This window comes from Mesoplodon bidens (assembly GCF_964165515.1).
Source record: "Mesoplodon bidens genome assembly, chromosome: 16".
NCBI lineage: Eukaryota > Metazoa > Chordata > Mammalia > Artiodactyla > Ziphiidae > Mesoplodon > Mesoplodon bidens.
The window spans coordinates 5,325,741-5,338,988 of NC_138173.1; the positions used below are offsets into that span (position 1 = coordinate 5,325,741).

Here is a 13,248-nt window from a genome sequence, read left to right on the forward strand (position 1 = left end):
GAGTCAGACCCAGGAGTCCTTCCCTGGGGGAAAGACAGAGGAGGGGAAAGGAAACTCTTACCCAACTAAAGGACAGTGGGAATGTTCTCCTGAAATCCCAATTTAATTTTCCCATAAAAAACTCTACTATATATGGTTTAATTTATAGGACCCTTTTAGTGAATAAAATATGTCCATTTCTTTAAAAAATAATAGTAAAATGTGAAGTAAAAAAGTCAAAATTTTTATAGTTTAAAGGCTGTAAGCAACTTGAGGGTAGGGGCTTCACTGACAGACTACCTAGAAATGCAGGTATTTAAGAAATACCAAATTCATGTTTCTTGATGTAGTAGAATCAGATTTTTTTGAAAAATGATAAAGCACTTACATAATATACATTAGAGGATAAAATTTAACTTCAAAACAGGAAACACTGGATTGACTCTTATACAAAGATACTTATAGTAAACCAGTTATAAACAAACAACAGTTCAATAGGTAAGTAAATTAGTTATAGGATTTACAGAGTCCATATAGTCATTATAAGTCATGTAAGGAGGCTTAGTGACATGAAAATACTAGTCTGCCACACAAATAAAAAACAATAAACACACAGAATTCAACTGCATGGTAAATTTTAGGTGACTATTATTTTCTTCTTTATTTTTACTTGCCACATTTTCTAAAATGAACATTTTTATTAGTTAAAAAATGCCTCTGAAGATTCTTTACAAAGCATAAATTAAAACTGATTTGACATCAATACAAAATCCAAATATGCACACAAATGCCTTTTGTGTATGTCACTAAAGAACAGAGTGAAGAAAATCATTTTAAAAAGCATCACTTATCTTAATAAAATATGTTAAATTATTATAAATAAAACATTTAAACATGGTAAGAACTATATACTTTACTTCCTCTGAGCCATAGGTGCATATTTTTAAATACCTCAGAAAAATAAATAATAAATACCTCAAAATTATATATGCTCCTACAAAATAAGTTTAACGCTTGAATTTATCCACATTAAATCATGTCTCCTGAAACAGAAAAAAATTCAAACTCCTTACAATATACATTACCCTGAAGTATAGGGGGTTATAAGTGGGAGGGGGACATTGTTTCCCGAGTACTGTCAACGAGGCCACTGAATTTCTGTCTCACTGCTTTAAAGACAATGAACAAGAGCAGTGCACACAGACACGGTCTCTGGCCACGGAATGCTGAAACAGCACCCACCTCAGGTGCACCACCACGAGCAGGTGTGAGAGCTGTACGGACTGGCAAGGGCATTCGTATTCACGGGTAAAGACTAAGAATTCAACACATCGACGGCACGTGGTTCCTGTTTGCAAAGCTGCTGACGACCACTACTCTGACCCTGAGCCCGACCAGGGACAAACCTGCGGCACATTACAGATCAGAGAAGCACAGGCCTGGGACCAGGAATCAGAGGCTGCATCCCGGCCCTTCTCCCTGGTGTCCTGGCGTGCCTCGGGCACATAACAACCTTGCTGGTCTTCAGTTTCCTTATGGGAAAACTGTAAAATGGAGAGAACACATGGACCCTCTCTACAGCATTATAAGAACTGATGCACGTTAAGCATTTGACTGTATGGCACAGTCAAGTGCTCAAAAAAGATTTGCAGGCATATGTAGGATTAAAATGACAACACGTCAGCTGAATAAGTCACACAGCCAACGGAAAACGGGTGAATTTTGGTATATATATTATATCTAATTTAATATTATTAATATTTAATATTATTTAATATTTCATTTTTTAAAAATCTCTACACCGGGAAAGTCAAATTTATTTTGAACAAAATGGAAGTAAATGCAAAATAAAGCATTTTCAAAACAGTTTTCTATACTTTTTTTTTTTTTTTTTTTTTTTTTGCAGTACGCGGGCCTCTCACTGCCGTGCCCTCTCCCGTTGCGGAGCACAGGCTCCGGACGCGCAGGCTCAGCGGCCATGGCTCACGGGCCCAGCCGCTCCGCGGCATGTGGGATCCTCCCAGACCGGGGCCGAACCCGCATCCCCTGCATCGGCAGGCGGACCCCCAACCACTGCGCCACCAGGGAAGCCCCTATACTGTTTTAATTCATCTCTTACTCTCTTAGATTCTTAACTATTAATTTTTTATTTGAGCTTAGAGTAATAGTCTACATTATTACGTGGTTCTTTGTTTAATGGAAACTAGTGTGCTCAGAAAAAATCATTTTAAGAAAGACATATATATGCACAATGCATGCAAACAGGTAACAGGAAATAGTAACTATCCCTTCCATTATATTTTTCAATATTTCCTCAATCAACAAAATGGAAGGATAACACGGTTTCAGCGCCACCCACCCGAACAGGAGCCCAGAACTCAAAGTAATCTCGCTTACCGTGCCAGACGGCCGCGTGTCCATCCCATAGCGTTGCCACCGTCTTCCTGGCACCGTCCCATAAATTATGAGAGTAAGCTTCTTTTAATACATTCTTCCTCTTATAAATGTGTAAGAAAATAATAGTAAGGTAGAGAAGAAAGATAGTAAAATAAGGAAGTATTAAAAGTATGAGTGGTGTAAAAACCCACAAGAGATAGTTTGCAAAATTCCAGTAGTCCTCCAGTTGCTCCACACCAAACCATTCTTCAAGTACGTGGATCAGACAAGTCATGTAGGGCATGGAATCCTGTCCTGTACCACAGGTTTGGTTTTTGTCTATCATTTTTCTTTAGGTGAAAATGACAAATTCAGTCTCTTTCTTCGACGTCATGGCAGGTCTTTAATTTAGCCTCTAAGAGGGAAAAATAATCCAAAGTTATTCTCTTCACAGCTGAAATGTTAAATGTTTTAGTCTACATGAATACTGTGTAGTCATTTCTTCATACCAAAAATGAGTAGACTGTTAACAAGTTAACTTTGTTGCACATTTAAATGTGAAAATGGGTTTCATTTGTGAAGAGTGTTGGGTTTAGCTTCTGAAATAACTCACAAGCTACAAGAGGAAAATAAAGCAATGAATGAAATTTCAGATTGATCTTAATAATTTGACTTACATCTTAAGTGGATCATACTGAACGTTTGTATCTTAAACTAGGTTATGTTGAGATAACTATTCTTCATAGAAGAAAACATCAATATCTGATTCAATAAAAGTAACCCAATTCATAGGAAATGATGACATACATTTTTAGATATTACCCTTTACAAGCAAGTTTACAGAAAAGCTCTCTGGTCCTCTGACATTATACAATAATACAAATTTGTCAGTGTCATTTTTATCTTATAGTCACTAAAATTTCTCTTGCATCTTAAATGATTGAAAAAATACAGCATGGGGCTTCCCTGGTGGCGTAGTGGTTGAGAGTCTGCCTGCCGATGCAGGGGACACGGGTTCGTGTCCCGGTCCGGGAAGATCCCACATGCCATGGAACTGCTGTGCCCGTGAGCCATGGCCGCTGAGCCTGCACGTCCAGAGCCTGTGCTCCGCAACGGGAGAGGCCACGACAGTGAGAGGCCCGCGTACCGCAAAAAAAAAAAAATACAGCAGGCAATTATTCTATGTGATTCTCTAAACCATTCACTTAACTTACCAGAAATTAGATAAATATCTTGTTCCAAGCTTCAATGTCTGTATTCTGAAAAACACAGTATATAAAAGGAAGAAAAATATGATTTAAAAAAAGATAATCACTAATACCCAGAGATAGAAGTTCCATAAAATAACTGGCAAGACACATTCATCAATGTGTGACAATTATGCTTACAGCCCCATACTAATGTATCACAATTAAAAATTATACTCACACTACCAATGCTTTTAGTGAGGACACCTCTATACACTGTTTGAGTTCCACACTCTAAAGTCCCACCTAAGACATGTTTTAAATTCACAGCTATAGAAACTTGGCTTCTTCAGAGAAAAAGTATGAAGTTAAGATGTGTAACAGACTCTGTCTCTTTTTAGTAACTGCCAGATAATAAGCTGATGGTCAAACATGATATTCAATGATGCAATTATATTAGCCCCCATGATCATGTTCTCCTACATAAGATTTCCTTCTTCCATCCCTATTTTCTCTGCTTCTGCTTCTACCCTTAGAGATATTTTATCATTATTCCATACCATATACACTTAATGAAAATCATCTCGAGTCCTTTGAGGATGAGGCAGGAAATGAAAAAATGAAAGAAAGGGATGGAGGGAGAGGGAGAGACAGATATACAAGAGCAATTACATGTTGTCTGGAAGCCAAGAGTATCTTGCTAATAACTAGCATATTAGCAGGGTACAGAATTGACTTGTTCTTCCAGGGTTAGAGGATCTAGTCCAGTTCCCTTGTAACCAATAGCATTTATCTGTGAGAAATCTGGGCCTGTTACGGTAACAGAAGGTGGACACAGCACACATTAAGCCCACAGCCTGTGTTTTATTTACATCACATTTTAATCAATCCACCTAAAGAGGCAAACTGCTAAAATTTACCAGTGTGTGATCATTTAGAGTGCAACATAGCAAAACTTACTACTTTTTAAAATGAGAGCTTTCCTCACTAGGATGGCTATATGCAAAAAAAAGGGAAAATAACAAGTGTTGTTGATAATATGGAGAAATTAGAACCTTCATACATTGCTGGTGGGAATATAAAATGGTGCAGTCACCATGGGAATCAGTTTGGCAGTCCTCAAAAAGATAAACACAGAGTTACCATTTGACCCAGTAATTCTGGTCCTAGGTATACACCCAAGAGAACTGAAAACATATATTCACACAAATATCTGCATACAAGCGTTGACAGCAGCATTATTCATAATAGCCAAAAAACGGACAACCCAAATGCCCATCCACTGATGGATACAAATATGCTATACCCAGAAAACAGAATATTATTCAGGCACAAAAAGAAATGAATACTAGTTCATACTACAATATGCGTGAACCCTGAAAACATTATACTAAGTAAAAAACAGTCAGATACTGAAGGCCACACCTTGTATGATTCCACTTACATGAAATACCCAGCACAGGCTAATCCACACAGACAGAAAGGTTAGTGGCTTCCAGAGGCTGGGGGAGGGGACGATGAGAAGTGACTCCCAATGGAAACAGAGGTGCCTTTTGGGGATAATGAAAATGTTCCGGAATTGGATGGTAGTGATGGTTGTACGACCTTGTGAATATACTAAAAACCACTGAGTTGCACATTTTTAAATGGTGAATATTATGATGAATTCCATCTCAATAGAAAGAGCTTTCAAATATTAATACATTAAAATTTATGATAGCCTCTCAAATATGTTAAAAGAAGCTTTCCCCAGGCCTGAAAACCAATCATTTTGGTGATCTGACCCTTACTGCTTAATACAATTGTCCCAATAATCTAGTCTCAGGACTTCCCTGGCGGTCCAGTGGTTAAGACTTCGTCTTCTAAAGCAGGGGCTGCAGGTTCAATCCCTGGTCAGGGAGCTAAGATCCCACATGCCTCGCAGCCAAAACACCAAAACATAAAACAGAAGTAATATTGTTACAAATTCAATAAAGACTTTAAAAATGGTCCAAATCAAAAAAATCTTAAAAATAATCTAGTTTCGTTTCCAATTTTTAATAGGATTGTAAAATCTTGTGATTTTAAAACCTTCTTTAGTACCTCGCCCCACCCAAATTGGTAAAAGAACTATACCTCTTGTCCATAGTTACGTTCTGATTTATTACACACACTTAACACACACAGTAGAGGGGGAGAGGGACAGTGCAAAGGCAGACACCCAGGGACAGAGGCTATGCGGACCCCTCACAAGAGCCAGCCGTCTGCTAACAGTGTCCAAGTGCTGCACGCAAGGACCTCCTCCAAAAATGATCAACCCAGATTTTGATTTAAAACCTTCCAGAACAGAAAACTCAAAAGGTGCGCTATCCACCATCAAAACCGTTCATCGAAATGCTAAAAAGATCTTCCTTACACTTACTTCGCTGGAATTTTCCCCATGGACCTCGTTCTGTAGCACTGAACCTCTTCCATCAGACAACCTCTGAAGTGTTAGGACAGCGATCACAAAGCTGCAAAATCCTCTTTTCTAGTCAGAATCCATATTAATCCTTTCTTCCACTCCTAGGACCTGGTTCCCTAACCTTTCACCACTCAGGTCACGCCCTGTGACTGACTCTGCTTATCCAACATCGAGCAGAGCAGGTAGAGTAACCCACCTGGGCCTGGGTTTGCTAAGATCTATAAAACTGGGATAACGGTAGAACTTAGGTATACTATATTAGATGACAGAGGTGCCATCCCGCAGGCAAGGGGGTAAGGAGAAGGCTGCTACCTTATACAGCGTGGTCTGGGAAGGCTTCTCTAAAAGGATGTTTGAGCAAAGACCTGAGGACGTGAGGAAGCAAACTGTGCGGGCATTTGGAAGAGAATTCCAGCTGAAAGAACGGTGAGTACAAAGGATGTGCACTTGGGGTCCGCAAAGCAGTCAGGTTGAGGAAGACGGACGGGGCGGGGCGGGCGGGGGCAGTCAGAAGTGGGGAGCACTGCAGACCTTTGTGGGCCAGCGTTCACCTAAGTGAGACGGAAGAGGCACCAGAAGGGTGGGCTCTAAATGACTGCTGTGTTGAGGATACACTGCACAGGGAGCAAACAGGAAGTTACTGCAGTCACTGAGATGAGTGATGGGAGGGGCTGGGACAGGTGTGAGGGCCAGCGTGCGGGCTGTAAGACATGATCAGCTTCTGGATACATTTTGAGGATAAAGCCAACAGGATATGCTGGTGAATGCATGTAGAACGTGAGCGAGAGAAGTCCGATACGGCCTCACGGTGTCCAGGCAACATGGGTTTGTATCCTGGGAGGCTCTGCCACTTCCTGTGTGACCCAGACAAGTTACGTAACATCAGTTTCTCCATCTATAAAATGAGAATAACAACAGGACCTACCTAATGAGACTGTCGTGAAAAAAGCTCAGAAGAGTGCCTTCCACCATAAAGGCACTAAACAAGTGTTACTATCATCATCATCATCATCATCATCATCATCATCGTTAGCTCGCTTGTGAGAGGACGGACTTGCCAGAAGAACAGGTTTAGACACCCCAGGAATTCCTGGCCATCAGGAATTCAGGTCTGAACACGTTAAGATTCTACTGGACATCCACATGGAGATGGTCGGTAGGCAGCTGGACACAAGCAGAGTTTAGCAGGAAGGTCAGGGCTAAAGAAATATACCTGGGATTTGATGACATATAGACCAGTATTGAAAACTGTAAAACTGAAGAAGATCCCTTTAGGGAGTGAATATAAAATAAAAAAGTTTCCAAGACTGGGCCTTGGGGCATTCAACATTTTAGAAGCTGGGAAGCCAATGAGGAACCAGCATTCTCCTTCCAGGCGTGGCATCTTGGAAGTCAAAGGAAGAAAGTGTTTCAGGAAAGGAGTCCTCAGCTGTTTCCTATGACTAGACCTGGGAGGTCCAGTAAGATAAAGATCATTGATCCTTGGATTTTACAACACAGAGGCACTGACAAGCCCCGATAAGAACGGTTTTGACAGAGTGGGGATAAAAGTCAGGTGGAGAAAGTTCAAGAAAGAATGGGAGGGAATGAATTGGAAATAGCAAATACGGACAACTCTTCAGAGGATTACTGTTGCAAAAAGGCACAAACAGGTGGGTATCCAGAAGGGAATGTGGATCAAGTTTGTTGTCTTACGATGAACAAAAATACAGCAGTTTTTAATACCAGTGATGATGTATCAATGAGAGAACGAGAAATGGATGATGCAAGGGAGATTATTGTTGAGGCCTCGGCCAGAGGGGATAGAATACAGTGTATAAGAAAGAGGATGCGCCAAAAAAGACTTACATCACTCGGTTTTTACTTCATTTACTCAATAAATATTTATCAAACAAGTATGTAGTTTGTGCTCGACACTATTCTAAACACAGGAGATATGTCACTAAATAGATGGTTATGAGAAAACATATGTAAAAGCACTTAGAATAATATGCCCAGCACATACTAGGCACCTAACCCATGCTGGCTAACTAAATACAGATGGATGTAAACTCCTTTCATACAAATTTTTGACAAAAATGTGGACCAAGACAGTGTCCTAAAATCTGTCACTAGAGAACTATCAAAGGAATTTAAATAACAAGCTTTTGAATTGATAAAATACTTGCTTATGATAAAATGGGAAAATGGCCTTAGAACTCAATGAATACAACCTCTTAATTTTGAGGAAAAGTTAAAAATAGAAAGTCAAGTTGACTTACCCAGTTACTAAATTAATTCAGTGAAAAACCAAGAGCCAAAATTAAAACACAGTCCGCCTACTTCCTACTCTGATTTTCATTATACTTCAAGTCTCTCTCTCTCTAACAGAAAGGCTGAAAATACTAAGATTGCAATTTCTATCTTCCCTCTACTTCTGCCTGGCTTTTCTTCCCCTCCAATTTACCATAGGCTGGACATGACTCTCTACCACTTTATTTTAATCCAATAAAAACGATAATTCTTAAAAGATGTTTTGGGGGAGATATAATATTTTAGTTACCAAAATTCTAGGTTATTTCCTAACCCCTCCCCCCCAAAAATCTCCAGTGAAACAGTCCTATGCATCACATATTTTCCCATCTAGAATTCACGTAACTTGTAAGAAAAAGTTGACAAGCTGAAATATCAGCATGTTGATATTGATGGCAAAGAACATTTACAATAATTAACTTTACAGATGTTTAAAATCAGAATATTTCGAAAACTAATAAAACAGGATATTTTTGCTTTGTTTTCTACAAAAACTTAAGGAAATAAATCTATTTTTTTTTAACCATTACTGGTACTTTTAGCACCATGTATGGTAGCAGATTCATTTCTTACTTTTAGTATGTGAGCCACATTGAGGATGTGCTGAAAATGCCAATTACAAGAAATACTCACTGAAACCCAAACTGATTTTCCCTTTTCGTTTTTTGCAGATTTAATCATGGTTCAACAGGGCTTTTGTACTCAGTTTTAGTGAGTACACTCTGCTTCAAACCATCAATAAAAATGAAGTTTAATATTTCAGTTACGATATCTGGCAAACTCAACCATTTTATCTCTAAAGCAATATCTTTTGAATTTCAAGCTTCGAACTCTAGGTTCTGAGATGAATTACCTTTCAAGGTGGTTTTTGTTTGTTTTTGTTTTCCAATCCTAGAATGTCCTTCGACTCCTAGCTACAATCTTCCACTCAGTTTCATAATTATTGTTCCACCCTTATTTTCTCAACTATCCTCATCCCCCAAATGTTAACACAACCGTACTGGTGTAGCTGTGCAGCAGTCTTATCTTTCTGAGTCACTAACATGGGTAAGGCAGCAGTACGGATGCGGAATGAACATTTCATTTGAACATTAACCTTCTACTTCCACTCACCAGTAAATGCGGCCAAAATATTAGGGGCCATTCTAAACGTCTGGATTTTATCTTAGCTCTTACATATTCTAAAGGAATAAATACCAAACCAACTTCGGCATCCATCGCACAAGCCAAGTCCTAAGTGCTCCAACAACCTTCAAGTTTGAACGTGCTTCAAGAGGAAACTGCCTGGGCGATCTCAACCAATGCCACGCACCAAACACTGATTGCTTTTTTCAAATCCAGCAGCGCTGCTCCAGTTTTCGACATCCTGGTTTGTGCACATGTATCCTTCGTATATAATCAGCAGCTGGAGGGCTGAGCCCTGTTTCACAGGCTGCAGACTCCGGAGACCGAAACAGTGCCAGGCGCCTCCAGAGTATGGACCTACCCGGACTATTACCAGCACATGTGAGAGGTTTGATACCCACTTCGATCCTTCCAGCAGTCCGAGGAATCAGGTCCTACGAATCATCCCTATTTACAGATGCTCACAGCGAGGCCCAGGAGGGTTCCGTGGCCCGCCCGGGTCACACAGGTGGTATAAAGGGGCATCGACCAGGACTCCCTCCGGGACCGAAGTGTGTGGACGCGACCCCCTCCCCACGACCACCTTCGGCTTCACACAGTGGGCTCCATTCGCCTCCCTATCAGAGCGGCCCCGGGAAGCCCAAGGACCTGCAGGGACGGGAGAAGGCACCTCGCCCCGACCCAAGTGGAGGCCGCACCCGCCGAACTGCAGCGTTTGGGGGGGCGAGGGGAGATGCGGGCCGAGGTGAATGGGCTCGTTGTGACCCAGGCAGGGCTTTCCCTCCCGGCCACTCTGGGGCCCCAGCCGAAGCCCGAGCCTGCGGGAGGCCGGGGACTCGGCGAGACGAGAAGCGCGGCCGCGGCGCCCCTGCCCCCGAGGCTGGCAGGGCGCCGAGGAACGCGGAGAGGCCCAGGCGGGGACGACGCACCTCGGGCAGCAAGCAGAGGGAGCTCGGCTCGCCCTCACCCCGCAGCAGCGGCGGGAGCTCCTCGGTGGCTCACCCGGGGAAGCGGAGGCACTCGAACGGCCGTTCTCCCCGAAAGACCAGGAAGGAAAAAGCCAAGCGCCGGCTGCAGCCCGAGCAGCGTTGAGTGTGACACCGCCCGTCGCCCCGTCCCTTCCTGTGTCCCCACCGCCGGAACCACTTCCGTCTGCGGCTTCTCTCTTGCTCTCGTGCTGGAGCGATCCTGGGCCCGTCCTTCCCCGGCAGCCGGGCGCGCCTCCAGTCCTGCCCTCGGTCCCCAGCAGCCGAACAGCGGCCGGGACGCCTTCCCGCGCTGTTTGCCGCGTGGCCGCCTCCTCTGAGGCGCTACGATGTACTGCGAGAAGTGGAGCTCCGTGGCGGAGATGTGTCTCTTCCTTGAAGACCTGCGGGAGGGCTCCTGCATCCTCTGCCTCTGCTCCAGGGCGTTTGTGGAGTAAGTCGCACGCGGGCCTCTCGGTTTCCCGACCTGTAGGGGTTGGGGTGGCGATGGATCCCCGGGATCGGGGCCAGAGTGTCCGACCGTCGGGTACAGTGGTGCCTGAGAGAAAGGAAGAACCGTCCTCGGGCTTTACGGCGTGCACGCCCACGGCCCTGAAGTGATGGAGTAAGTCTGCCCCGCGGGCCGTTAGGAGAGAATGTGGTGGCCCGTGTTTGTCATCTTACACTCGTCAACTAAGGGGACGGTCGCAAGCTGCGGGGAAGTGAAATGAAAGCGGTCTGCGGTGTGATAGCGCAGGGTGGAGGTGTGGAGATGAGCAACGTCCCTGGTTGACATCTTGTTTAAAACCTTCGGGTTTATTAAAGCGCAAATGCACGTAAACAGAACATCTCATTACCCGGGAGAAAAGATGTAACTATAATCACATCAGTTTTTGAGCCGTGCTGAGTTTTCGAAAGTACTTGTTTCGGCCACAAATTGCCCTGCGTGGCAGACGGTGAGTGGGTAGGAAAGCACTGACTCAAGAATTGGATTTTAGGGAGAGATATATATGTGTGTGTGTGTGTATATATATATATATACACACATATATAGACTGTGACTTCCGCCACTTAATCCTTTTTTTTTTTTTTTAATTTCTGAAACAGGTATATCTACCCTAATCCTCTCACTGGCTTATTGTTAGATCCAACTTGTGGAAGTGAATTTTTTTTTATTTTTATTTTTTTGCGGTACGCGGGCCTCTCACTGCTGTGGCCTCTCCCGTTGCGGAGCACAGGCTCCGGACGCGCAGGCTCAGCGGCCATGGCTCACGGGCCCAGCCGCTCCGCGGCATGTGGGATCCTCCCGGACCGGGGCACGAACCCGTGTCCCCTGCATCGGCAGGCGGACTCTCAACCACTGCGCCACCAGGGAAGCCCTGTGGAAGTGAATTTTATGTGGTACTTTTAACATAGTTTATTTAGAATTATAGAATTAAGACAGAATTTAAGTTGGAAGCAATTCTTACTATTCGCCATGTGTTTTTGTGGAGTAATCGGCAAATCCAGAAAAAAAATTAAGCGCTGTATTAAATTTAATGAAAAAATATTGTCGTCTGGGGACTTCCCTGGCCGTCCAGGAGTTAGGACTTCTGCGCTTCCACTGCAGGGGGTTCGATCCCCGGTCAGGGAACTAAGATCTCGCAAGACACAGGGCTCGGCCAAAAAAAAAAAAGCAACATACTGTCGTCTCTGTATTCATGCAGGCGTGTGTTCATTCAGCGAATTCTCTTTGTGCTCCGTCGTGGTAGGTACTGGTTAGCACTGGGGTATCAGGCACAGCCCATCCCTACATCCTTAGAGTTTACTTTCTAGCAAAGGTGATCAATATTAAGACAGCAGGTATGTAATTATTTGGTTAATTACAGTTGTAAGTACAAGATGGGAGAGAAGTGCCAGGTGCTCTTATAGCAAAAACCCAACCTTTTGCCATGGATCACAGAGATTTCTTAGAGAAAGTAGCGTTTGAAACGTGGTCCAAAAGGTGAGTGGAAATAAACCGGGATATGTTTGAGTGGGCGGAAGCATTCCCATCAAGGCAGAACTCTGTAAAAAGCCTTGAGGGAGCAAAAGAAAGCCTGTGAAAGGGAAACAAAATGACTGGGAGAGAAAAATAGAAGATAGGGTTGGTGAGATACACCGGGTCTAGACATGCAGGACTTTGTAGAGGACAGGTTCAGATTTGCATCTCTGAAGATGCCTCTAGTAGCAGCGATGTGCAGGCCTAGAACGAATCTTGTATACATACCAGCCAAGGCACGTCCTTAGTTCTTACCCTGCAGCCCATTTGAGTCTTGGTGCCATCTTCACGAAGTCTCCTTCCCAAAAAAGAAAAGAAGGGGAGGGAATATAAGTTATAAAAAGTTGAGAAAAATACCTTACCTGTAGAAAACAATATGCAACTGGATTTCAATTAAAGCCGCTTTATTTAAAACACAGTTGGGAGTTCCCTGACAGTCCAGTGGTTAGGACTCAGCACTTTCACTGCCGGCGCTGGGTTCAATCCCTGGTCGGGGAACTAAGATCGCGCAGCCAAGAACAACAACAACAAAAATGATCCAGTTACCATATAAATCACCAGTTACGTTGCATTTGGTCTTTTGGAGCTGAAATGTGCATTCTTTTCGTTACAGATAATTTCATACGTTTCTTAAAACTTGGAAGCTCTACTTCACTGTTTTATTAAACTACCTTCTAGGTTCAAAATAGGTAAAGAGAAAAGAATGGCTGGGTCTTTTCCTTTAGATCAGTTAATGCTCAAATTATAACCCTTTAGAACAAAAAGATCTTGGAGATACAGGCTTAGAATTGTCGCCAGTAGTCATTGAAAAGTCCTTGGGAGTGGGAGACATGCTGGAAGCTCAGAGGCTCGTGAGTATAA

The 13,248-nt window shown here is 43.0% G+C and overlaps 2 protein-coding genes across 8 annotated transcripts in view; one reads left to right on the forward strand and one right to left on the reverse strand.

Annotated features, from left to right (window-relative positions):
• TMEM68 (transmembrane protein 68) overlaps positions 1–10,459 on the reverse strand; it is a 34,589-nt gene extending 24,130 nt beyond the window's left edge. For 2 of the 6 annotated variants that reach the window (XR_014017733.1, XM_081258213.1), the window contains exons 1-3: positions 10,332–10,458; positions 3,570–3,614; positions 2,377–2,770 (exon numbers count right to left, since the gene is read on the reverse strand). Coding sequence is in view for 5 of the 6 variants with exons in the window: in XM_081258213.1 (XP_081114339.1) it covers positions 2,377–2,701 (325 nt within the window). In the remaining variant the exon portion in view is untranslated. Of the gene's footprint in view, positions 1–2,376; positions 2,771–3,569; positions 3,615–6,910; positions 7,150–10,331 lie in introns of those variants that run through there. The other 4 variants (XM_081258214.1, XM_081258217.1, XM_081258215.1 and 1 more) reach the window with 4 other exon arrangements.
• A 122-nt stretch (positions 10,460–10,581) lies between these two features.
• Positions 10,582–13,248, forward strand: part of TGS1 (trimethylguanosine synthase 1) — a 38,403-nt gene continuing 35,736 nt past the window's right edge. Inside the window, exon 1 of one of the 2 annotated variants that reach the window (XR_014017732.1) lies at positions 10,582–10,821. Coding sequence is in view for 1 of the 2 variants with exons in the window: in XM_081258212.1 (XP_081114338.1) it covers positions 10,718–10,821 (104 nt within the window). In the remaining variant the exon portion in view is untranslated. The remainder of the gene's footprint in view (positions 10,822–13,248) is intronic. The other variant, XM_081258212.1, reaches the window with a different exon arrangement.